This window comes from Stomoxys calcitrans, chromosome 2 (genome assembly GCF_963082655.1).
Source record: "Stomoxys calcitrans chromosome 2, idStoCalc2.1, whole genome shotgun sequence".
In the NCBI taxonomy this organism is placed as follows: domain Eukaryota; kingdom Metazoa; phylum Arthropoda; class Insecta; order Diptera; family Muscidae; genus Stomoxys; species Stomoxys calcitrans.
Window position 1 is genome coordinate 210772117 of NC_081553.1, and position 24684 is coordinate 210796800.

A 24684-nucleotide genomic window follows, 5' to 3' on the forward strand; every position below is an offset into this window, starting at 1 on the left:
AATTTTGCTTTGATCTCTATAGAACTTGCGTGAGGTGTTTTATTTGAAATCCTAGCACCTGTGCTTAATTTCATCAATGTCGGTCCAGATTTAGATATAGCACCCATATATATATCTTTCATCCGATCTGACCCTCTAAGATTGTAGTAGACACACAGTAGATTATACCCCTATTTGCAAAATATTGAAAAAATCCTTGTTTGTGCTTTTTTGACTTTGTTTTATACAAACTTTTACTCTTTTTACACTTTTTATAATTGTCTGGTTGCGCTTTCATTTATCGGTTTTAGCCGGACAATATTCGGTAATGGAATCTCAATTACGCTGTAACATAGTAAATTGTTGACATCACTGGTCATCTGTTATATCTGACTATGCAAAAAAGCCAAATAATTTACAATCCTCTCTCTCTCTCTCTCACACACTCATTCTATTTATTGTCATTCACAATGACAATTATCCCCTTTTGTAAGCAATGCTGATGTGAAAATAATTACAGCTTTCTGTTTTCGTGATGCCGCTCGGACAAAAGGTTTTTTTTTGTTTTGCCATAATTATTTGCTCTAATCATAACCAAAATACTATTGTTATTAATTTTAATTATTGCATAGCGTCTGCATGTATTGCAATTGTTTGCATGTTAATTATCAGAAATTTTATTTGCGCCAGCGCTATGAAAAGCAAAAGAATGTTCAGCTGTAGGAGGAGGGTGAGAGAGAGAGGGATAGTGAGAGACTGATCAATGAAGAAAAAATCAAAAAAAAAATAAATAAATTACAAACGTGTACAATCTATTCTCCCTGGATAATGTCAGGGAAAACCTATTGGGATATTTAAAAATTATAAAATTTTTTCAAATATCTACAACTGTCACATAGTAGTTACAAAACCTAAAGAAACAAAATAAGAATCAATTTCTATTTAAGTTTCTTATAACGGTAAATCAGTTGTATTCAAGACAACATTACCTAGGATAACGTTGCAAAGCTTGGCTTCAAGGGGTCTTTCACACATGGGATTGGTGAAAGTCCCTATTGGACGGAGAAAAACAAGAAAAGGAAAATGTGGCTTAAAAAATTAATAATATGTAATGGGTAGTTTTTTAAACTTTTATAAATAATATTTTTTTTAACTTCATAACAAAAGTAGCAAAAAAGCTTCCGAAATAAGGTGAAACCCAAATAGATAAAAATCAAAAGACTACTCGGAGCGGACCTGTGGAACAGTCCAACAAAAATTCTGGATGAACGGCGAGGTTCTCAATGTTGGAAAAGAGATCTGTAGGCTTTATAACAGAACACATCATAAAAGATCAGCAGTTTATTATGATAGAATCCGGATTATTATGCAAAATCGAATATTAGCCATATACTATTTTCCAAATGCGGTAGTGTTGTGTAAACATAAAATGACTCTTATGTATTACACAATATCCAAGGGATATAATGGGATGACCAGGGTGGTGAAACACAACTTCTGGAATCTGGAAAAACATTGTAGCTAGCAGCACCAGATTCCAACATCAAAGACTCGACTCAGCTGATTCAATTGACTGAAGAAAGCACTCCATGTTTTGACATTATGTCACTCAATGGAGAAAGCTGCAACATCAACACTTGAGTACCAAACGACCTGGAGTGTCAAAAAGCTACCAAAGCCAAGATTGCGGCATACAGGGCTATTTTACAGTCAGTAGACACGCTAGGAGAAGGAGAGGTATCGGGAGAAAACGAGATAAGAGAAACGTCTATTCGGCAGAAAGAAAAAGGAAATGGAAAGACGTGAGGGTTAGGGCTTTGAGATGTTTAGGAGCCAGAATAAGGTCCGAAAATTCTACCAAAGAATTAATAGAAAACATCAAACCGATGGCTTTGGTACAGGCACATCCTCTTGCAGAGATAAAGAAGGAAATATGGTAGCTGATACAGATAGTGAGTTGAAAAAAAAGCAATTTTCCCAGCTGCTGATATCCGATGATGGTTATCATCAGTATACTACATAACCAATCCCTGATGATAGTATAGTATGTACCAACTAGGCAGAACGAGTTCAACGTAGCAATAACCGGGATCAAAAACAATAAGGCAGCAGGAATCGATGGTTTGCCGGCTGAACTATTAAAGACCGGAGGCGACACGCGGATAAGGCGTATACATAATCTCGTCTGCGCAATTTGGCTAGAAGAACGCATACCCGTTGATTTGAACCTCAATAAACGATGTCTTGTACACAAGAAAGAGGATAAGGCGGTATGTTCCACCTACAGAGAAAGAAGTCTCCTCAAGAAAGATTTAAGTCTAACTGAACTAACTAAATTTTCCATGAACATAGCATTAAGGAACAGGGGAATGTTCTTTCAAATCAATAAGTGCAGTCCAATTAAAGTCAATGATAAGGGGTCTCCTTTTTATGCCGAGTTCTAACGGCGTCCCGCTTAACAACACCACTCGGTAGAGGAGTTTTAATATGGCAGAATACCTTACTAATTTAGCCATTATTAGTAAGGCGATAATCACCGCTGAAAATTTCGCTGACGATCACGCTGGGATTTGAACCCAGGCATCCGTTATCACAAGCGGACGTCTGCGCCACGGTAGCCTCCGTGGTCCACGAAATAATTGGGCCCTAGAAGTGTGGATTTAGACCTGGTAAATCCACTATAGACCAGATACGTACACTGCGCCGAATCCTGAGAAATACCCGCGAAGGACAAATCAACAACTACCACATTTTCGATGACTACAAAGCCGCCTTCGACAGCCCTATACATTCAAAGGTATTCTAAGCCATGTCTGAATTTGGTATAACTGCAAAACTGATACGACTTTCCAAGACGACGCTCCTCAGTTAGAATAGGAAAGAACCGTTCAATACAAAACGAGGTTTCGGACAGGGATACAGCGTATCGTGTGAATAAACTGCTGGAGAGGATTACACGAGAAGCAGGTGTGAATAGGCATGACACGCTACTCACAAGAGAACATATACTACTCGCCTATGCCGATGATATCGATATTATGGGTCGGTCAACGAAAGAAGCAATTGCAGTCTTTGAAAGTATAGAGAGAGAATGATATCCACTCCCACAAAGCCCTATAAACCCGTTAGGTGGTTAGGTCATGTTGTCAGAATAGATGAAGAAACTCTAGTAAAAAAATTCTTTTGAAGGCGACCATGATAGGGGAAGACCAAAACTCCGATGCAGTGACCAAGTGTATGGAGACATCCCGAAACTGGGTGTTAGAGATTGGAGAAGAAGCGCAGAAGAACGATGTGCTTGGAAATCTATTCTACGTTCGGCTAGAGGAATATATTTTCTATAATGGCCAAGTATCGGAATGGGGCAGACTGGCCTCCGAGTGCACTCATCTTTCATAGGGGGCTACATCTTTAACATAAACCGATGATTGCAAAAAAGTTTTCGCTTACAACTGGAAGCTAGGTTTTGGTTTTAGAGCCACTGTTTCTTGGTTAAAATTTCTTAGAATTGGTCGTTGTTTGCGGTTTTTTTGGTTATCTAGATACGACCGAAATTCTTATCCTTCTTATCTCGTCGCTTTATCTATAATCTAGGGACTGAACTAATTCATCTTTCTTGGGTATCACAATTGCCCCACACTGACCATAGATATGTTGTTGTTAATGTTAACTCTAAACCCAACACCCTAGAACAATAAATGAACATTTTTAGTTGTTCGTACCCATACCAATTACGTGGCATTTTTAGCAGCTTTTTTTCAATGAATGAACTTAACTTGGCCTTTAAATTAAATATTCGTAAAAAATAGCTACATCACAATATTTTTCAAAACACGAAAATGTTTTTGTTATTTGAGTTTTCTAAAAATGTGAATCTTGACTTATTTCCGAAAATCACAGAGTGCGTTACCTTCCTAACATATGTTCTAAGAGTGGTGGCAACACTGCTAAACAAACCGTTAAAGCTAGGCTTCATGGGGACTTACACTCATGAGTCTTGTTGCACTTGTCTAAAGGAGGCATCACACTACAAAACCTATGAGCTTGGCTACTATTTGCATTCATTAAATTTTTTTAAATTGTTTTGTTTGATGTGTAAATAAATGTGCAAAAACAATCGAACATTTCCTCTTAACCCAAGCAAAGAAAAATAATCCCAAGGCTAGCCTTTAGCGATCATTTAAGGAATAACGATTTTGCGAGTGAACAAAAAAAAAACAACCTAGAGCAAACATTGTGATAAATGTACGTTTTCTTGGCGTTTTGTTTTAGCCACATGATTATTGCCTTACAACAACTTGTTGTTTTCTTGGCTAGAGTGGATTTTATGTATTTTTCGATTTTATTTTACTTTTTTGTTTTTTTCCTTTTGTTTTTTTTTTCATTTTGATCGATTTTAGCTACACATGCTTGAAACGAAACGTATGAAATGCCTCACTCTTGAATACAAGGAAAGGAAATGAAAGGGGCGAAAAAAATTAACTCGGTTAGATAACACACAATATTTTGTGAGAGAAAAAAATAGAATCTTTTTTATAATGAAAAACTTAAAAGAATCCAGCAGAAAAGAGTACTTACCTTGAGTAAAGATTTGGGTGGAGCATCGTTTCTGTCCGGCCGCTTGATGTTCAAAAATGAATTACGCACATCGGGACATTTTTCAAACATTAAGACACGCTCGGCCACCGAACCTCTAGTCAGAAAGGGACTTTTAACTGGATTTGTGAAAAGTAGTAGTAGACCAGTCAGTGACCATCATGGCCAGTGGCAAGTGACAGAAAGGTCGTTGTTTAATATGAAAAAGAAGAGAAGGTTGTTCATTTAGTTTTTGCCTTGATTTTATAGATGAGGGGGGGTGTTGAGAATCTTCTAGATCCCTAATTACCGGCTTTCTCTTGACTTCCATTGGTCAAGGGTCTGTTGGATTTGAGTTTGGTGGGCGTCAGCATGCTGCTGCCATTGCTGCGTGCCACTTCCATATTTGGAGTTTTCTCAGTTGTAGCTGCCGCCGCTGCTGCTGCTGCTTCTGCTTCGTTTACTGTGGCCTCTATAAGATTCTCCAGCGAAGATTTGGTGGGACTTGGCTCACGAATATGCGTGGATTCTTTTGATTTGCTGCTGGATGCAGTTTCTTTGGTTTTCTCTTTAGCACTCTTTGAGGTTTTAGGCGACGACGACGACGAAGAAGATGATGACGATTTTGTTAGGGACTTTTTCACTGTGTGCACAGGTGCTGTGACAGTAGTAACAGATTCTGCGTTCTCTGCTGGCTGGTTTAAGTGGGCTGGCGACTCAGCTGTTTTTGCAGAGCCCGATAATGATTTCGATTTCGATAGCGGTTCCGATGTAACGGTTATGTTATCTAAAGAGGCAATGACAATACCCAAATCGCCATTGCTAAGAGAGCCACTATTACTGTTGCTAATGCTGCTGGCAGAGGTGCTGCGTTTTTTAGTGTTGCCGTTACTGCTGCTGCCGCTGCTGCTGACTGTGGTATCTCTATTTTTATCGGATTTTCGATTCGATTTGTCAATAACTGTTGCTATCGGCGTGTGATTGATGCTGCCCAACTGTCCCTGTCCCTGATGTTGAAGATGATGTTGTTGATGATTATCTAAAGCATCTAAAGCACTTTTCAACAGCATGACGTTGGCATCCACAGCATCTTGCGCTGGCTGCTGTGTACTACCAATGGGGCTGCTGCTGCGGGGGGAACTTTTTGTTTTGTTGCCAATTTTTTTAATTGTCGTCTGCTGTTGAGGTGTTTCGCTGGCATTTATCAATGTTTTGGTTTTTATTACCTTTGTGGTAGTAGTGGGTTCCTGGCCAGCGGATTTGTGATTAACCTCCTCCAGCAGAGTGGCCGACTTCTTGGAACTTTCCCCGGCAGATTTTTTCACTTTGGCTTTTGTAGTGGAGATTGTCGGGGATTTCTCTATAATGACTGAGGGAATTTTTGTGGTACCCTGTGAGGCACCTTTGTTTGGTCCATTTGTTTCCTGTTGCAGTAGTTCCTTGATTTTCTGCAAATTTTCGGTCTGTTGCAGTGTCAATGCGGGTATATCCAGATTCAAATCCAAACTTATTTCAAAATTCAAATCCAAAGGCTTGGAGGGAGTTTTCTTAGCCGTCGACGCAGTGGAAAGTTTGGCAGACTCATTTCCCACAGCTGACTGCACCTGTTTGTTGCTCTTAAATTTTGTTGTGCCGGCTGAAGTTGCTGTTGTTGGTTTGGCATAGTCCCCCTCGCCTGCCTGAGGCTCTGCCAAACGTGAGATTTTTTGTGTATTCACCAAATATGAAGGGGTACTATTTTGGGCAGTTTTTAGGGGGCTAGTGCCGCCACTTATTTTCGTGGAGCTGGAGGGTGTTGTTGATTTCTTTATGGTTATGCTGTCACCAGGCTTATCCAGACTTGCCTTGAGTGCATTGCTGCTGCTGCTGCCCATGATAGATGTGGCAGCTGTTGACCCCGCCGAGGGTGAGGGAGAACGCGATCTTCTTTGTTGTGTGGCTGTCATCTTTGTCTCGCCTTTGCCGACTGAGTTGGTACTGCCACCAGTTTTTACTGCACTTTTATTTAAGGTTTTAACGCCTCGCTGTTCTTTGTCTTTAATCACAAATGAATTGACCAGTTTCTGTAGACCCTCTGTGCTTTTGACATCCTCTGTTATGGAACCTGCAGCCGCTGCAGCTGCTTCTGCGGTATATATGTCCAAAAATTCTGTGGGTGCTATGCCATGACTTTTCCAAGTCTGATACAAGGCATCGGCATGTTCGGATATTTTCTTGGAGATCTCCTCAATCTCCAGGGAGGTTTGCAAATCATGACCTTTGACCCCCGAGCCATTGCTAAGCAGCACTGAGGGGTTATTGTTATTGAGAGCTGATTTTGTTTTGAGCCCAGTAGTTTTGCTGGGTTGCATTAACTTGGTGGTGTGATGGCCTGTTAGTTTGGTGGTAGTGGTGGAGCTTGTGCTGGAAGGTGATGATGCTGATGATTGCATTTTTGTTGAGTATTTTGAAAAGAAAATAATTGTTTTTTTTCTGTAATTTCTTAAAATTAGGTCGCCTTTCGTTTTTCTTGATATTTTTACAAAAATTTTTATCTCCCACTTTAGTGGGGATGTTTTTTTTTGTGTTTTGTGGTCGAGTTATTCTCTCTGTGGGTTGTGTTGTGTTGATTTCCTTAATGACTTTTCACATTTTCACTTTTTTTTTTGCTTGGCTTATTTTCTCTTTGAAACAGATCCCCCGTTTGCCACGGTTTTGCGTGAGGCAAAATAAAATTTTCCGACTTTTCGCGTTTTGTGCCCGTATTTTTGGCGTTATTCACTTATTGTTGTAGTTGGTTGTGTTGTTGTGGCTGCCGACGTGTTTGTCTGTTGTATTTTTTTTGTTTTGTGTTTTTACTTTTCTTATTCGCGTCGTGTTCCGTTTAGCGAAATTCTATTTTTAAATAAACATTTTTATTTTTTTTTCTGAAATTCACAAAAAAATTCCTATTTCAGCCTTTTAGATTTTTGCACTAAAGTTCTGGTTTTCATTAAAATCCAATTCAATTCCCCCCCATATAGAGGGGTGTGGTGTTTGTTTGTGTGTGTGTGTATGTTTTAGCTTTGGTTCTGAGATTTTCTTTTGGGGGAAATGAAAATTTATTCACTTTCTGTTTTTCCTAATTCTTTTGTATAAATCATGACCGGCATAGGGAATTAATTAATTCGGCAAAATCATTAAAACTACTTATTAAACATTATGTGAAGTCTTTGACAAAATTTATGGGAATTTAAGAAAAATGGGAGGAATAATAGAAAAAATTAAATAAAAAATTCTGAAAAAAAAACTTTTGTTTTCATTTACCAAAAATCGAGATATGATGATTCTAAGGTCCATAAGAATTTAAGTAATTTGTAGTCACATTTAAAATGTTTAAAAAGATCAAAATACTGCACTATGGCCTAGATAAAGTTGAGTTATAGTGGTAATCACGCACACTGTCAGTGTACGAGTTCGCTTCTAGCTCACTTGCTAGGGCGTTTATCCTATGACCTACCTTAGTTTATGATATTTATATGCAATTCATTAAAAAAAAAACTTAAAAAATTCCTAAAAAAAATCCTAAAAAAATTCTTAAACGAAAAATTCTTCAAAATAGTGCAGTTAATAATTGATTCACATATTCATATATGATGGAGTTCAAAGCCTGTAGATCATTTTAAAATTTTAAAAGTATAAAATATATGAAGTAAAATAGAAGTTATTACCAATTTTATGTAATATCATGATAATTAATATAAATCATACGCAACAATGGTCCGATATACTATGTCTTAGAAAAAGTCTTATATACCGTGTTTAAAACTACTGTAATATTATATTCCAAAACATTTTTTTGATATGCAAAGAAAATCCCAAATAAATCAATCATCACATAAACCGATAGGTAAAGAATTAATTTTTTAATTGATTAAGATATGTCCGTCCGTCTATAAATTAGATTTTGTTGTTTGCGATTTAATTGAACTATCATGACTTTAAACATAAATACATTTTATGGTCTAGAAACAAAGAATATTAGAATTGAGATCGTTCGATTTTAAACATTTTCTGCCTCCCTGTTGCCACTTTGGTGCATAAGTTAGCATATCCGTCCAAGACTATTAAGACCTAGGTTGGTATCCGGGTTAAAAATTCGTAGGATCGGACCAATAATTGGTTTAAAGTTTAGACTATTATAAAGTTTAAAGTCTGTAGATTGTTAGAATTTAAAAATTTCAAAATATATGACGATAAACCAGAGTTATTCCTTATTTTCTCTAATAATGTAATATTTAATATGAATCATACGCAACCATGGACCGATATACAATTTTATTGAAAATTTCTTATATTACAATGATTTTCTCTCTCATGCAAAGAAAAACAAAGCTTAGTCAACCATTGTGGAGTGAGAGCAGAGACAACGGAGGACATGTTGAGGCTTTTGGTGAAAACGCATTTTCTACAGGATACAACGGGACTCACGGAGGCACCGGTATCTTCGAATAATGAGGTTGATCGAATGTTTATCATAACAGAATTTATGCTCAAAGAAGCCTTGAGGAGCTTCAAACCATTAAGTCGCCCGGATCGATAGAATAGTTCCAGCCTTATTACAAAAAGAGGGAGACTATCTGGCGCCTCATCTGCCCACTATTTTCACAGCGTGCCTAGGACTTGCATATACTCCGAAAGCAAGTTATGGGACACGAAAGGCCTACAGACCTATAATCCTCACATTCTTTCTACTCAAAACCATTTTGTAGGACTATGTTAAAGCTCATGTCTATGCAGACAAGCCCGCTTCAATGGACGTATTGGAAGACAACATTGAAGCATTTATGCGTGAGATACCGGCCGAAAGAGTATGCCAAAATTGGACTAAGCCGATTGACCATTTAAGGTGCTGTCACGGCCAACACTTGCATGAAATAATCTTCAAGCACTAAATTATATGGACCGCAGAGGTTAGCATGTCCGCCTATGACGCCGAACGCTTAGATTCAAGTCAAGTGAACATTATTCAAATTTTCAGCGGGTGTTATCCCCTTACTAATGCTGGTTACATTTATAAGCGATCGAATGTTTATCATAACAGAATTTATGGTCAAGGAAGCCTTGAGGAGCTTCAAACCATTTAAGTCACCCGGATCTGATGGAATAGTTCCAGTCTTACTACAAAAAGAGGGAGACTATCTGGCGCCTCATCTGCCCACTATTTTCACAGCGTGCCTAGGACTTGCATATACTCCGAAAGCCTCCTAAGCCCAAGTTATACGACACGAAAAGCCTGCAGACCTACAATCATTACATCCTACTCTACTCAAAACCATGAAGATACCATGGAGTAGGACATCCACCGAACTGCTCAAATACAAGGTCAAATACTTGGGAGTGATATTGGACAGGAAACTGAATTAGAAGTGTCTTATTCAGGAGCGTACTGAGTAGGCTTACATATATTGGGCACTAAGTAGGCGGGCCGTAGGCTCAAAATGGGGCCTGAATCCGAGGACAGTCCACTAACTCTGCAGGAGCGAAATTAGTTTGGAGGACTGCTATGGAGAAAAAGGATCATACAACGGGTTCAGAGGACTTGTTGTCTTGGCATAGGCGGAGCGATGAGCACCACGCCCACTAAGGCACTGGAGACTATACTGGATATCCGACCCATTGACATACAGATTAAGTGTGAGGCTGACACAGCGGCTATGAGTCTTTAGGCGATGAGAGAATGAATTGAGGATGCGAGCAGCTCATATCATCGCGGTATAATCGAGGCGACGATAGGTAACCTGGAAGGAAGAAAAGAGGTTTCCCATTGGATACCTGAGACGAAACTTGAGGTGGGAGTGCGAGGCATTGCTGGCAGCGCCACAGTCTGGGCTTGATATAACCTTAATATGGCCATCTGGAAGATCTCATGTTACACGGATGAATCAAAGCTAGAGGACAGAGTGGGGTCTACTTTGAGAACCCAGGGACTGAGATCTGTTTTAGACTGCCTGAGCATAATATAGTACTGCAGGCGGATATTAGGGCGATCACGGAATACGTGAGGTTGTGCGGTACTAACGAGAGGACGTCAAGTGTGAACATCTTTACAGACAGTAAAATGGCCATAATGTTAATAAAAACCAGGAAGGTAAGGTCACGAACAGTCTTGCAGTGTAAGAAGGAGATTAACTCCTTCTCTGAGTATGGTAAAATTCGCATTGTTTGGGTGCCGGGCCACAACGGAGTAAGAGGAAATGAAAGAGCAGACGATTTGGCAGTGAAGGCCAGAGAACTGCAGTCAATAAACTTGGTTAACACGAAGCCTTTCGGGTCGACACAGTCCGATTTAAGAGTGTGGGCGACGAACTGTGGAACAGCGAAACAGCTGGTAGGGTGATCCGGATTGTGAGAGGACGAGGCTATTACTGAAAGCACGTAAGAAGGAGGTCAGTATAGCTTTTGGTATCATAATGGGCCCATGTGTCCCCTGCGAGCTCACTTACGCAAAATCGGTGCGGAAAGTGATAGCATGTGTAGGGCATGCGGGGAAGATATGAGACGTTGGAGCATTTCCTTTGCCATTGCCCGGCTTTTGCGTCTAACAGATACCGGCACTTAGGTTGGGACACAATACCAGACATAAACCAACTTAAATGAGAGGTATGGAAAACAATTAAGGATTTTGTAAGTAGCACGGATTTCCTAACTTAGATTTGCTTTTTCGAAGTTACTTTTTTAGTGTTTAGAGCGCACAACAAGCCAATTACTGGTTTAGGTGTATGTCCATAGTGGCATGCGACGGTTTAATATCCGCAACCTCTTTTCAACCTAACCTAACCAAAAAACCTTGGATGATATCTACCAAGAATAGAGACTTCATTGAGCTCTACCGAAGCAATTCTGGAGGTCGCCTTAGAAGCAGAATACTGGGCTGTCTGAAGGAAAGGAAAGGCCGTTGTACAAAATTTCAGTCAAATCTGTTAAGAATTGCGCCCTTTAAAGGCTTAAGAAGTATAATCGGGAGATCGGTTGAGATGGGTGCTACATCAGATTATGAACCGATTAAGACCATGCTTGGCAAACTTGTTGGAAGTCAAAGTAAAGCACTTCGTATTCTAGAGGCTCAAGAAGTTGAGACACCAGATCGGTTTATATGGCAGCGGTATCAGGTTATGGACTGATTTGAATCATACTTACCATAGATGTCGAAAGATATAACAAAACACCTCAGTCATAACAAACAACAAAATTTCAGCGAAATCGGTTAAGATTTACGCCCTCTAGTGGCTCAAGAAGTCAAGATCTAAGATTGGTTTATATGGCAGCTATATAAAAACATGGACCGAAATGTCGCATGTACAATCCCAACCGACCTACACTAAAAGGAAGTGTTTGTGAAAAATTTCAAGCGCCTAGCTTTACTCCTTCGACAGAGAGACGGACGAACGGACATGACTATATGGACCTAAAATGTCATGACGATCAAAAATATATACACTTTATGGGGTCTTAGGCGAATATTTCGAGCTATTACAAACGGAATGACGAAATTAGTATAGCCCCATCCTAAGGTGGAGGGTATGAAAATATGCCAGTGTCGATGCACTGAAGAGCGGAAATACCGGTAGATTACATTCGTGCAGCTTGTAACTCGTTTTTGATTGACTCAGAGCAATAGTCAAGGCAAAAGGTGGTCATATCGGGAAAAATAGGTAACACCTTCGTGTCAGCTCAGCCAAAAGCATTGCTAGTCATTTGGCATTGCCGGTCAATTGGTCTCCTAGATCGTGCGATTTAATGTCCTTAGACTATTTTTTGTAGGACTATGTTAAAGCTCATGTCTATACAGACAAGCCCGCTTCAATGGACGTATTGGAAGACAACATTGAAGCATTTATTCGTGAGATACCGGCTGAAATATTGGAAAGAGTATGCCAAAATAGAACTAAGCAGATTGACCTTTTAAGGTGCAGTCACGGTCAACATTTGCATGAAATAATCTTCAAACACTAAATTATATGTCCGCCTATGACGCCGAACGCTTAGATTCAAGTCAAGTAAACATCATTAAAATTTTCAGAGATGGTTATCCCCTTACTAATGCTGGCTACCTTTGTAAGCTATCCCGTCATGTTAAAACTTCTCTACCAAGTGGTGTCGCTATGTGGCACGCCGTTCGGACTCGGCATAAAAATTTTAAATTTTACACAATGACTTCTACTAAGGTCTCTAACATTCAATTCAATTATGGTCCGATCGAACCATAACTTCATATACAGCGGTCAAAAAAAGTATTCATCATTAGCAAAATTGATAATAAATTCACTTATTTTGGGTAATTGAAGAAAATTTAAAGTAAACAAATAATGCAGTTTTATGCAATAGTTTATTTTTCGTAATATGTTTTAAAATAAATTCAAAAAATAAATTTAATTAGCGCAAAAAATGCAATTTTATATAATAACACCAAAAACAGAACAAAAAAAGTATTCATCATTGATGTGCTATCATCAAAGTCAAATTCAAATATTATTTGGGAATCCCCCTTTTCTGTTTTATTTAGTAAAGGAGGCTTTGCCCTTGACAGCAAATATTTAATTTCATTGAAAATATAGTTTTTGTCAAAATGGGTCGTAAGCAAAACGAGGTTTCTGATGAGGTAAAAGTTTTGATAATAAAACACCACAGGAATGGTTTAACTCAAAAAACTATCAGTGAAATATTAAATAGACCACGATCTACTATACAATCCATCATCAGAAAGTGGACAGAAACGAAAACTGTTGACAATAAACCAAGATCTGGTCGACCAAAAGCACTTTCAGTTGGAGATGTGCGTTGGCTAGTGCGGCAAGTTCAGAAAACTCCGAAGACAAATGCGACCATTCTTCGTAAAAACACTATGGAATATTTAGGGAAGGAAGTTACTACACAAACAATTCGAAATACACTCAAAAGGCATAGTTACAGAGGAAGAACTGCACGTAAGAAGCCCTTTATAAATAAAATAAACCGAGTGAAAAGGCTAAACTTCGCAAAAATGTATGTAAAACAGCCCGAATCATTTTGGAAAACAGTCATTTTTGCAGACGAGAGCAAGTTTAATCTTTTTGGGTGCGATGGAAAGGTCATAGTGTACAGAAAACCAAATACAGAGCTTGAAGAACGAAACACAGTTGCTACTGTAAAACATGGTGGAGGTGGTTTAATGGTTTGGGGGTGTATGGCGGCTTCAGGAGCGGGAAATCTTGAAATTATTAATGGAGTAATGGATCATAAGTATTACATTGAAATTTTAAAGAGGAATTTAAAAGATAGTGCTGTAAAACTTGGGCTTGGTAATAACTTTCAATATTATCAAGATAATGACCCCAAACATTCTGCTTTAAATACAAAGATGTGGATGCTGTATAACTGCCCCAAAGTCATTAAAACTCCTCCTCAAAGTCCCGACTTGAACCCAATTGAACATCTTTGGGAACATCTCGAACGCAAATTGAGAACGCGCAATTTTTCGAGCAAGAGTCAAATGCAACAGGTGATAATGGAGGAATGGACTAATATAGACCAAAATATAACCGCTAAATTAGTCCAATCAATGTCAAACCGTTTAAAAGAAGTTATAAGACGCGGTGGTCGAATAACAAAGTATTAATTTTTTTAAATTATGTTATTTATTTTTTTGTTTTTTTGCAATGATGAATACTTTTTTTTGTTTAATTTTTTGTGTTCAGCTGTAAAATGGCCCTTTTTGTTCCAATAAATACTATTTTTTTCTTTAAAAACAATGAAATTGTGTACATATATATCACACAAGCACTACTGCATCATTAGTTTAATATGTTTTTATTCCAATTGTTTTTTGTAGACTTATTAAAAAAAAAACATTGAATGATGAATACTTTTTTTGACCGCTGTACCTCCACTAGCACAGCATTTTTTTTCTTTTATCCTTTGTTTGCCTGAAAAGAGAAAATAACTCGACAAATGCGATCCATGGTGGAGTGTACATAACATTCGGCCCGGTCGAACTTAGCACGCTTTTACTTGTTTTCTCTTTTAACTTTCGTACAGGTCTTAAAAAATCACCCTACTTTATTTAGTCTTAAATCAATATTTCGAGGTTTACAAAGGGTATGACGAAGTGAGTGTAGCTCCATCCTATGGTTTAGGTTATAATGGACGGATAAGCTTTGGATTCCACTACATACGACTAACAGAGAGCATGGCACGTAATACACTGTAAGGGAAAGGGGTTATTCTATAAACAGTCTACGGAGAATTATAACTGAAAGGAGATTTGCACTCGCTCAATGTTAAGTTAGATTGAAAAGAGGCTGGTTGTTCGTTTTAAATACTACTTAGAGAACTTTTAAAGGATTTACCCCTGTTGAAATTCGTTTGTAGAATTCTGACCGAAATTCGAACTTATGAGTTGCATTTAATGACGACAACGTGCTATTTTCGACAGATGGCGAGAAAGGAGCATTAAACACCCTGGGACAGTGCTGAGTTTGAAAGGACTGCAAAAATCCAATGTGATGTTTCGAACCGTGACAAGTCATGGTTATAGTAAGAAAAATACGATGGAGATCAGTGTGGATTTTGGTGTTGTATGGCTAATGACAGTGTAGATGAGGCATTGCAGAAATTAGACCCCAACCTTTTATAGGATTCAATCTTTCCAGTTGACTTCATGAGCGCCTACTCGATTTGGAATCAATTTTTTGAATGGGGTGAATTTTAATATATGGAATTTTCCTAAAGACTTCTCTTCCATATCACAAGTGGTCTGCATATACAAGTTATATAGGCTGAAATCATGAGGACATAGTTTCCGTTGTTTGCATTGTCATTTCTAAAATTTAATTTTTAATTCGATTTTTTCTGTTTTACTTGTCAAAGAAAGTGAGGGTTAGACTGATGTAAAAGTTAAAATATTGGGTTGCCCAAAAAGTAATTGCGGATTTTTTAAAAGAAAGTAAATGCATTTTTAATAAATCTTAGAATGAACTTTAATCAAATATACTTTTTTTACACTTTTTTTCTAAAGCAAGCTAAAAGTAAAAGCTGATAACTGACAGAAGAAAGAATGCAATTACAGAGTCACAAGCTGTGAAAAAATTGGTCAACGCCGACTATATGAAAAATCCGCAATTACTTTTTGGACAACCTAATAAAATCGATAATTTAAGTATTCCCATGCCTTCTTTAATTTTTAATTTTGCTCACAAAAGTGTTGTTTATGAGAACCTCTCGAACTTTCTATACAAATTGTGACAGTAATTAAAAAAAAAATTTAATTATCTAAATGATACTATAAAACTATTTAAACAAACAGAAAATCAGCATAGGCAGTAGAACGTCAGCATTATTTACTGAAATCATTCAAAAGTTTTATAAAAATTTCAAAAATTTGTTATATTTCTGCTTAAATTTGCAAAATTTCGATTTAATAATACCCGAACACACACTTAAAAACACATACACACATACAAACTCGTTTCTACCATAGATAGGTAGGTAGGTGGGTATACAACATGTAGGCACATTTATTGAATATATGTATATACATACATACATGCATATACAAGTATAATATTTGTATTTTTTTTGTTTCTTAATTTTTCACTATTTCCTTTGGTGCAAATAATTTTGTTGCGTTTTACTTTTCTTACACTTTTTTTCCAAATTCACTTTCAAATTTTCATTTCATATTTTTTTCAAAATTTCTTTTTCATATAAAAGGTCAAACTCCAGTATGAAGATATATTTATATTTTTTTCAAAACTTCCTTTAGAAGGCTATAGAACTTATAACCATGAAGCAGACATAAAAATGTAAATTTTTGTTCGCTTTTCTTTTCAATTTTCACTTTTTTTTTCTTTTTTAAAGGTGGGGGGACTTTTCCCTTCTGCGTTCACTGTTTTCTTGTATAAGGGGGCTGCCGCCTTGGGGCGTTTTAGCGTGTTTCCTGCTGTATGACGTCCTAACGTTATGAGTTCTCCGTGCTTTATGATGAGATGCACAAGAAAATTGCCATGAAACACTCACGCATCTTTTCTTTTCCCCCCCAAAACAAAGACACACCAATGGAAGATGCGATCATTGCCTTAAATGTGCTGCCTCATTTGTCTCTTTGAAAATTTGGCTATTTTCTTGAACTCAAATAGAATAGTTAAAAGAAAAACAGAAAAACAAAACTCAATTTGCTCTTTGGTTTTTCATAAAGATTTTCGTTTTTGTTCCTGATTTTTCGCTGCTACAGCTGATTTATATGGAGCACATGCAGAGAAGCTCCTACTCTTTGAAGAATTTCTCACAGGTTTTTTACAAAAGGCTGTCTGACTTGCTATGTATATGCACATACATATGTGTATGTACATGCGTCTGTATGTATCATTAGAATTTCTAAATTTTGCATAAACTCCCAACTCTTTTATAAATAGATTTGTATTTGTTTTTATTTTTGAAAAGTGCCCATTTACTTAAGTAATTAACATTTACAAGAAATGAAGTGCCTATCACATTCTCTCCCTCCCTCTCTCTCTCTCTTTCTCCCTCTATCTGTATGGCTCTCTGAATTTCTATGTTCCTTGCAGTGTTGCCATTTTATTTTGAATTCACATAAAATTTAATCTACTAAAAAAATAAAACGTTTAAAAATAAATGATAAAATAAAATCAATAACAATGTAAAATGAAATAAAATAAAATTAAATATAATAAATAAAATAAAATAAAAAATTAATATAATATGATATGATATGAATGACTAGAGTGAGTATAGTATAGAGTGAGTAGAGTATACCCCTATCCCAGGGTGGTGTGTATAAAAATGCCCTTTATGAACAATTAGAATGGATTAATGTCAAACGCAACAATTTGGAGGACATTGTAGAGTGTAAACTTGATATTTATAAAACATATTATAAATATGATTTAATTTTAATATTTTATTATCCATATATAGATTATATTGACGTGGGCGCTGAGGATGGGAGACAACACATTTGGTTTTAGACTTCGTGGTATTCAGCGCAAAATGCTAAGATAATATTAATTACTATTTATTTTAAATATGTATGAATATAAATTATATTTTTATACCATTCACCATAGGGTGGGGGTATACTTATTTTACCATTCCGTTTGTAACATCTCGAAATAGTCGTCTAAGACCATAAAGTATTGGGTTGCCCAAAAAGTAATTGTCGGTAATATATTAGTAATATAGTCGGCGTTGACAAATTTTTTCTTGTGACTCTGTATCTGTTACTTTTAGCTTGCTTTAGAAAAAAAAAGTGCGCGAAATTTTGTTTACATTTGTTTGTTTGGCGTCAATTTTAATATGGGTACCACATGTATTGAAAGAAATTGATTTAACAAACCGATATGCACCTCAAACGCAATGAATTCGATCCGTTTTTAAAACGAATCATAACTGGAGATGAAAAATGGATTGTTTACAACAACGTTAGTCGAAAACGATCATGGTCCAAGCATGGTGAACCAGCTCAAACCACTTCAAAGACTGATATCCACCAAAAGAGGGTTATGCTGTCTGTTAGGTAGGATTGGAAGGGTGTGGTATATTTTGAGCTGCTTCCAAGGAACCAAACGATTAATTCGGATGTTTACTGTCAACAATTGGACAAATTGAATACAGCCATTAAGGAGAAGCGACCAGAATTGGTCAATCGTAAAGGTGTCATATTCCACCAGGACAACGCTAGACCGCACACATCTTTGGTCACTCGCCAAAAACTGAGTGAGGTTGGCTGGGAACTTTTGATGCATCCACCATATAGCCCTGACCTTGCACCATCAGACTACCATTTATTTCGATCTTTGCAGAACTCCTTAAATGGTAAAACTTTCGGCAATGATGAGGCTATAAAATCGCACTTGGTTCAGTTTTTTGCAGATAAAGACCAGAAGTTCTATGAGCGTGGAATACTAAATTTGCCAGGAAGATGGCAAAAGGTTATCGAACAAAATGGCAATTATATATTTGATTAAAGTTCATTCTAGGTTTTATTAAAAACGCAATTACTTTCTTTTAAAAAACCGCAATTACTTTTTAGGCAACCCAATATATATATATTCTTGATCGTCATGAAATTTTCAGTCGATTTTGCCATGTCCGTCCGTCCATCCGTCCGTCTGTCTATCGAATGCACGCTAACTTTCGAAGGAGAAAAGCAAGGCGCTTGAAATTTTGAACAAGTACTTCTTATTAGTTTAAGTCAGTTGGGATTGTAAATGGACTGAATCGGTCCATGTTTTAATATAGCTGCTATATAAACCGATCTTGGGTCTTGACTTCTTGAGCTTCTAGAGCGTGCAGTTCTTATCCGATTTGGCGAACAATTTGCATGAGGTGTGTTGTTATGACTTCCAAAAACTGTGCTATGAATGGTCTAAATCAGTTTAGAACCTGATATAGCTGCCATATAAACCAATCTACCGATAAGATTTCTTGCGCTTCTAGGGGAGCAATTCTTATTCGATTTGGCTGAAATTTTGCATGAGGTATTTTGTTATGACTTCCAACAACTGTGCCAAAAGTGGTCTAAATCAGCTCGCAACCCGTTATAGCTGCCATATAAACCGATCTTGGGTCTTAACTTCATGAACTTCTAGAGAGCGCAATTCCGATTTGGCTGAACTTTTGCAAATATTCGTTTTGGTATGACTTCCAACGATTGCGCCAAATACGGCCTAAATCTGTTTGTAACCTGATATAGCCGCCATATAAACCGATCTTGGGTCTTGACTTCTTGAGCTCCTAGAGGGCGGAATTCTTATCCGATTTGGTCTAAATAAATTCATATCCTGATATAGCTGCCATATAAACCGATCTCCTGATTTGACTTCTTGAGTCATAGACGGCGCAATTGTTATCCAATTTGACTGAAATTTTTCATATGTCGTGTCATACCAACTTCCAACAACTGTGTCAAGTATGTTCTAGTTCTGTTCATAATCTGAGGGGTATATAAGATTCGGCAATCGAAAATTTTTCTTTTTTTTAGAATCCTGGGACCATTAAGAAAGAATATAATTATTTCAGCAATATTTAAATGTTTTATACGCATTTTAATTCAATCAAATAAAAAGTTTTTGTTTGATGTGAAAAATATTAATTATTTATTGTCATTGAAACAGTAAAAACGTTATTTAAAAGAAATGGCAAATTTCAAATGAATGGTTTATTGAATTAATAACCACCCTACGGGAATAGGGACAGGTCCCAAAACTGTCACGGGATAGGTCCTCTGGTGATAGGGACGGGTCCCAGCTCTCGTCCCCTTACATGGAAAAAACCTATCACTTTTAAAAGGGTTTGTTGCTCGGGGTGACGAATTGCCACTATTCCGAAGGATAGGTCCTGGGACCTTGGACCAGAAAAGGATGAGTATACTTTGCAAGTATTTTTAAGGGAGATGCCATTAGTTAGCACATATATTTAACGGATAAGTAATTGCTAACAATATTAGCGAATTTTTGACGAAGTTATGACAATTGAAACTTTTCATTCCGTGTAGAATATTCCCTGTGAGAGGTAACTAATTCTCAAGTTTACCACCGGTATATTTGGGGCAATTGACTACACATTTTCCGTAGGGCACTTTTATTGGATTTTAGAACTTATCATAAACCCAAATTGCAAAATTGTTAATGAATAATAGAAATTCCTTTATAGGTCAGATTTCAGCAAATTTTTTTATTGAATGTACAAATTTCTTAATTGAATATAGTTTTTTATTTTTTATGTGTTGGCAACACAGATTTCTAATACCTCAAGAGCTAGAATTTTTTACCGCTATTTGCAAACCAATAACTTCCCATCTCTCTGTAGCTCTCATACTCATTTTATTTAAAAGTTTAAAATAGCGAAATTTCCTACGATTTCAGCTCTTCCTAAAATGATATGTGATGCGTTGCTTTTGGTTGTATTCCAAAGAGAACAACGCGTACTACCAGCCACCATAAATTCTCTTAAGTAGTTCATTGACTGAGAATATCTAAGATTTCCAATCGATGAATTTTAATAGATGAGAACAAATCAAAGACAAGCGTCAAACAATAATTTTTAGACATTTGTTTCATATCAATCATAAAAAATGTCGCACAGTGGTGAAACTTAAATAAACAAAATTAAATCTAGGTCGAATTGGATCTTACATGCATACATTACTGCATTTCAATATTACCAAAATGGGGAAAAGAATTTCTCAAAAGTACGTTTATGGCCTTTTCGAGATTTTCGGCTGATACCATGTTCGTTTTTCATCGTTGAAACCCCCTTTTTTCGTGATTATTTTATGAAACATTACAATAATAAAATAACAATTATATTCAAATTTTACCATAAGTAAGGAGGAAATGTCCTGCTGAACGAATTATACTTCTTGAGCCTCTAAAAGGCTCAATTCTTATCCGATTCGACTGAAATTTTGCACAATGATTTCTGCAATGACTTTCAACACACGTGGAAAGTAGAGTCAGAATCAGTCCAAAACCTGATCTCCAAATTGCACTTCTTGAACCCGTAGAAGCCGCAGTTCTTGTCTAATTTGGCTGAAATTTTGAACAACGACATCTCCTGTGAACTTCAACATACGTGTTAAATATGGTCTGAATCGGTCCATAACCTGATATAACTCCCATATGAACCGATCTCACGATGTTACATATTGGGCCCCTATATGGCGCAATTTGTACTCGAGTTGGCTAAAATTATGCACAATGACTTCTACTATGGTCTCCAACATTTAAACCAAGTATAACCCGAATAGTTCGATGACATAGGATATGCTCCAACCTCTCATCATTTTCCCCACATTCTATCACTTACCGCACCGATTTTGCATAAGTGTACTCGAAGTCATATGTGTCCCGTTATGATACCAAATGCTATACTGACCTCCTTCTCACTTCCTTTCAGTAATAGCCTCGTCCTCTTACGATACGGATCACCCCATACGATTTTCGCCGCCCTACCGGCTGTTTCGCTGTTCCACAGTTCGTCGCTCACGGCCTTCGGGTTAACCAAGTTTATTGACGGCAGTCCTCTGGCCGTCACCGCCAAATCGTCTGCCCTTTCATTCCCCCTTACTCCGTTTTGGCCCGGCACCCAAACGATGTGAATTGTGCCACCCTCAGGAAAGGCGTTAATCTCCTTCTTACATTCCAAGATTGTTCGTGATCTAATCGTCCTGGTTGTTATTGCCCTTATGGCCATTTTTCTGTCCGTAAAGATGTTCATACTCGACGGCCTCGCGCACACATTCCGTGATCGCCCGGAACTCACATTTGTCAAGTTCTTTGAACTACTTTTTCAAATAGAAAATCGCCAGTCATAGAAAAACACCACCCGCAAAATCTCAGGCAAATCGAGTAATAATTGCGCCCTCTAGAAGCTCCAGAAATCTAATCGGGAGATAGGATTTTATAGAGGCTATATCAGGTTATGAACTGATTAGGCACAGTTGTTGGAAGTCATAACAAAACACGTTATGTGCATAATTTCAGCCAAATCGGGTAGAAATTGCGCCCTCTAGAGGCTCAAGAAGTCTAATCGGAAGATCGGTTTATATGGAGGCTATATCAGGTTATAGAATGATTTAGACCACACTTGACACAGTTGTTGGGAGTCATGACAAAACACCACGTGCAAAATTTCAGACAAATCGGATTGGAATTCCGGCCTCTAGAAGCTCGAGAAGTCAATACCTAAGATCGGTTTAAATGGCAGCTATATCAAAACATGGACCGATATAACCCATTTACATTTCCAACCGGATTGTAAATGTATTTAGAACTAGGCGTCTGAACAAAAATCCCAATACCAAAATGCTGCGAAAACAGGCAAGAACTTCGTGTGCCAGAGTACTTTGACACGAAAAGTTTCTTTACGAACAGAGTCTTCGTGCCAAAGTTATTCCTTCTCCGAGGGGAAGCAAAAGCTTTTGGTCATTCATATAAAGAGTAAAGGGCAACCCATCGGCAATCCCAACTCTTGTTAAGGATGATCAGGTATTCACTGACCCGGTTGATAAGACTAATCTACTGGCTGAAATGTTTGCAGGAAATTCTTCCTTGCTGTTTAGCAATCAACCACTCCCTGTGATTGATATTGTACCTAGTTCGATGCCTTAGATATTCTTTCGAACATGTGGAGTTAAAAGGATCCTTGCGGATCTCGATGTTAATAAATCTCCGGGCCCGGACGGTATACTAACTTGTAGTTTGTAAGTGTTCTTCGACGCTTGCTCGTCCACTACTCAACCTTTTCAACCTTGCTTACCGTGCGGAAGTTTTCCCAGCGTGTTGGAAGGTTGCGAACGTTCAGCCCATCCCCAAAAAAGGTGGGGCGAACAACCCTGCGAATTACCGGCCAATTGCGATATGCTATGCGCTCTCCAAGGTTATAGAGACTATGGTTAACCATCATCTTGTTTGATACTTGAAGTCCAATGGCCTTCTTAGCGACAGACAGTATGGGTTCAGCAGAAATCGCTCTACGGAAGACCTAATGGCATTTTTGTCGAAACGACGTAGTCGCTCTATCTACCAGTTTGGTGAGAGTAAGGTCGTGGCTCTGGATATCTCCAAAGGCATTTGATAGGGTCTGGCACGGTGCACTTTTATCAAAGCTTGTGGATTTTGGTGTAACTTCGTTTGATTTATATCGATCTTTCTCAGAGATCGCACTATACGAGTTGTTGTAGATGGGTTCTCATCAGATGAGTATACATTGACCGCAGGTGTGCCACAAGGCTCTGTACTTTCCCCTTCCCTTTTTATACCCTCCACCATAGGATGGGGTGTATACTAATTTTGTCATTCTGTTTGTAACTACTCGAAATATTCGTCTGAGACCCCATAAAGTATATATATTCTTGATCGTCGCGACATTTTATGTCGATCTAGCCATGTTCGTCCGTCTGTCCGTCTGTCTGTCGAAAGCACGCTAACTTCCGAAGGAGTAAAGCTAGCCGCTTGAAATTTTGCACAAATACTTCTTATTAGTGTAGGTCGGTTGGTATTGTAAATGGGCCATATCAGTCCATGTTTTGATATAACTGACATATAAACCGATCTTGGGTCTTGACTTCTTGAGCCTCTAGAGTGCGCAATTCTTATCCGATTGGAATGAAATTTTGCACGACGTGTTTTGTTATGATATCCAACAACTGTGCCAAGTATGGTTCAAATCGGTCCATAACATGATATAGCTGCCATATAAACCGATATTGGGCCTTGATTTCTTGAGCCTCTAGAGTGCGCAATTCTTATCCGATTGGAATGAAATTTTGCACGACGTGTTTTGTTATGATATCCAACAATTGTGCCAAATATGGTTCAAATCGGTCCATAACCTGATATAGCTGTCATATAAACCGATATTGGGTCTAGACCTCTTGAACCTCTAGAGGGTGCAATTCATGTCCGATTTGAACGTATTTTTGCACGAAATATTTTGTTATGATATCCAACAACTGTGCCAAGTATGGTTTAAATCGGTCCATAACCTGATATAACTGCCATATAAACCGATCTGGGATCTTGACTTCTTGAGCCTCTAGAGGTCGCAATTATTATCCGATTTGCCTGAAATTATGTACGACGGATCCTCTCATGGCCATCAACATACGTGTTTATTATGGTCTGAATCGGTCTGTACCCCGATACAGGTCCCATATAAATCTATCTCTCTATTTTACTTCTTGATAGCTATCGACGGTATAGATATTGAGCAGTCAGATGATCTTGATGTTCTGGGCATGAAGATACAATGTGATATCCGTTGGTAAGCGGTACATGAAATATTTCCCGTCTTCTGATCTTCTCAATATCTATACTACCTACATCAGGCAAAGGATGGAATATAACTCTCATATATGGGCAGGAGCTCCAAAATCATCGACTTCCTGCTAATGTCTAAATATTTATAGCCGTTAGGACTTGGCTATAAAAAAAGGCCCATTATCATTGAGATTAAACTTGAATCGGACAGCACTCATTGATATGTGAGATGTTTGCCCCTGTTCCTTAATGGAATGTTCTTAAGCAAATTTGCATTTGTTACAAATCATATGAGAAGAAAAGTATACCCGCATGCTATATTAGTGGAGGCCAACACAGAGGTTTGCACGTC

General features: G+C 37.7%; 1 protein-coding gene across 1 annotated transcript in view; it reads right to left on the reverse strand.

Moving 5' to 3' along the window:
* Positions 1-24684, reverse strand: part of LOC106092328 (mucin-5AC) — a 51631-nt gene that overhangs the window by 24815 nt on the left and 2132 nt on the right. Inside the window, exons 2-3 of the mRNA XM_059362552.1 lie at positions 4865-7428; positions 4558-4694 (exon numbers count right to left, since the gene is read on the reverse strand). Coding sequence (XP_059218535.1) covers positions 4558-4694; positions 4865-6986 — 2259 coding nt within the window. The 5' untranslated portion in view covers positions 6987-7428. The remainder of the gene's footprint in view (positions 1-4557; positions 4695-4864; positions 7429-24684) is intronic.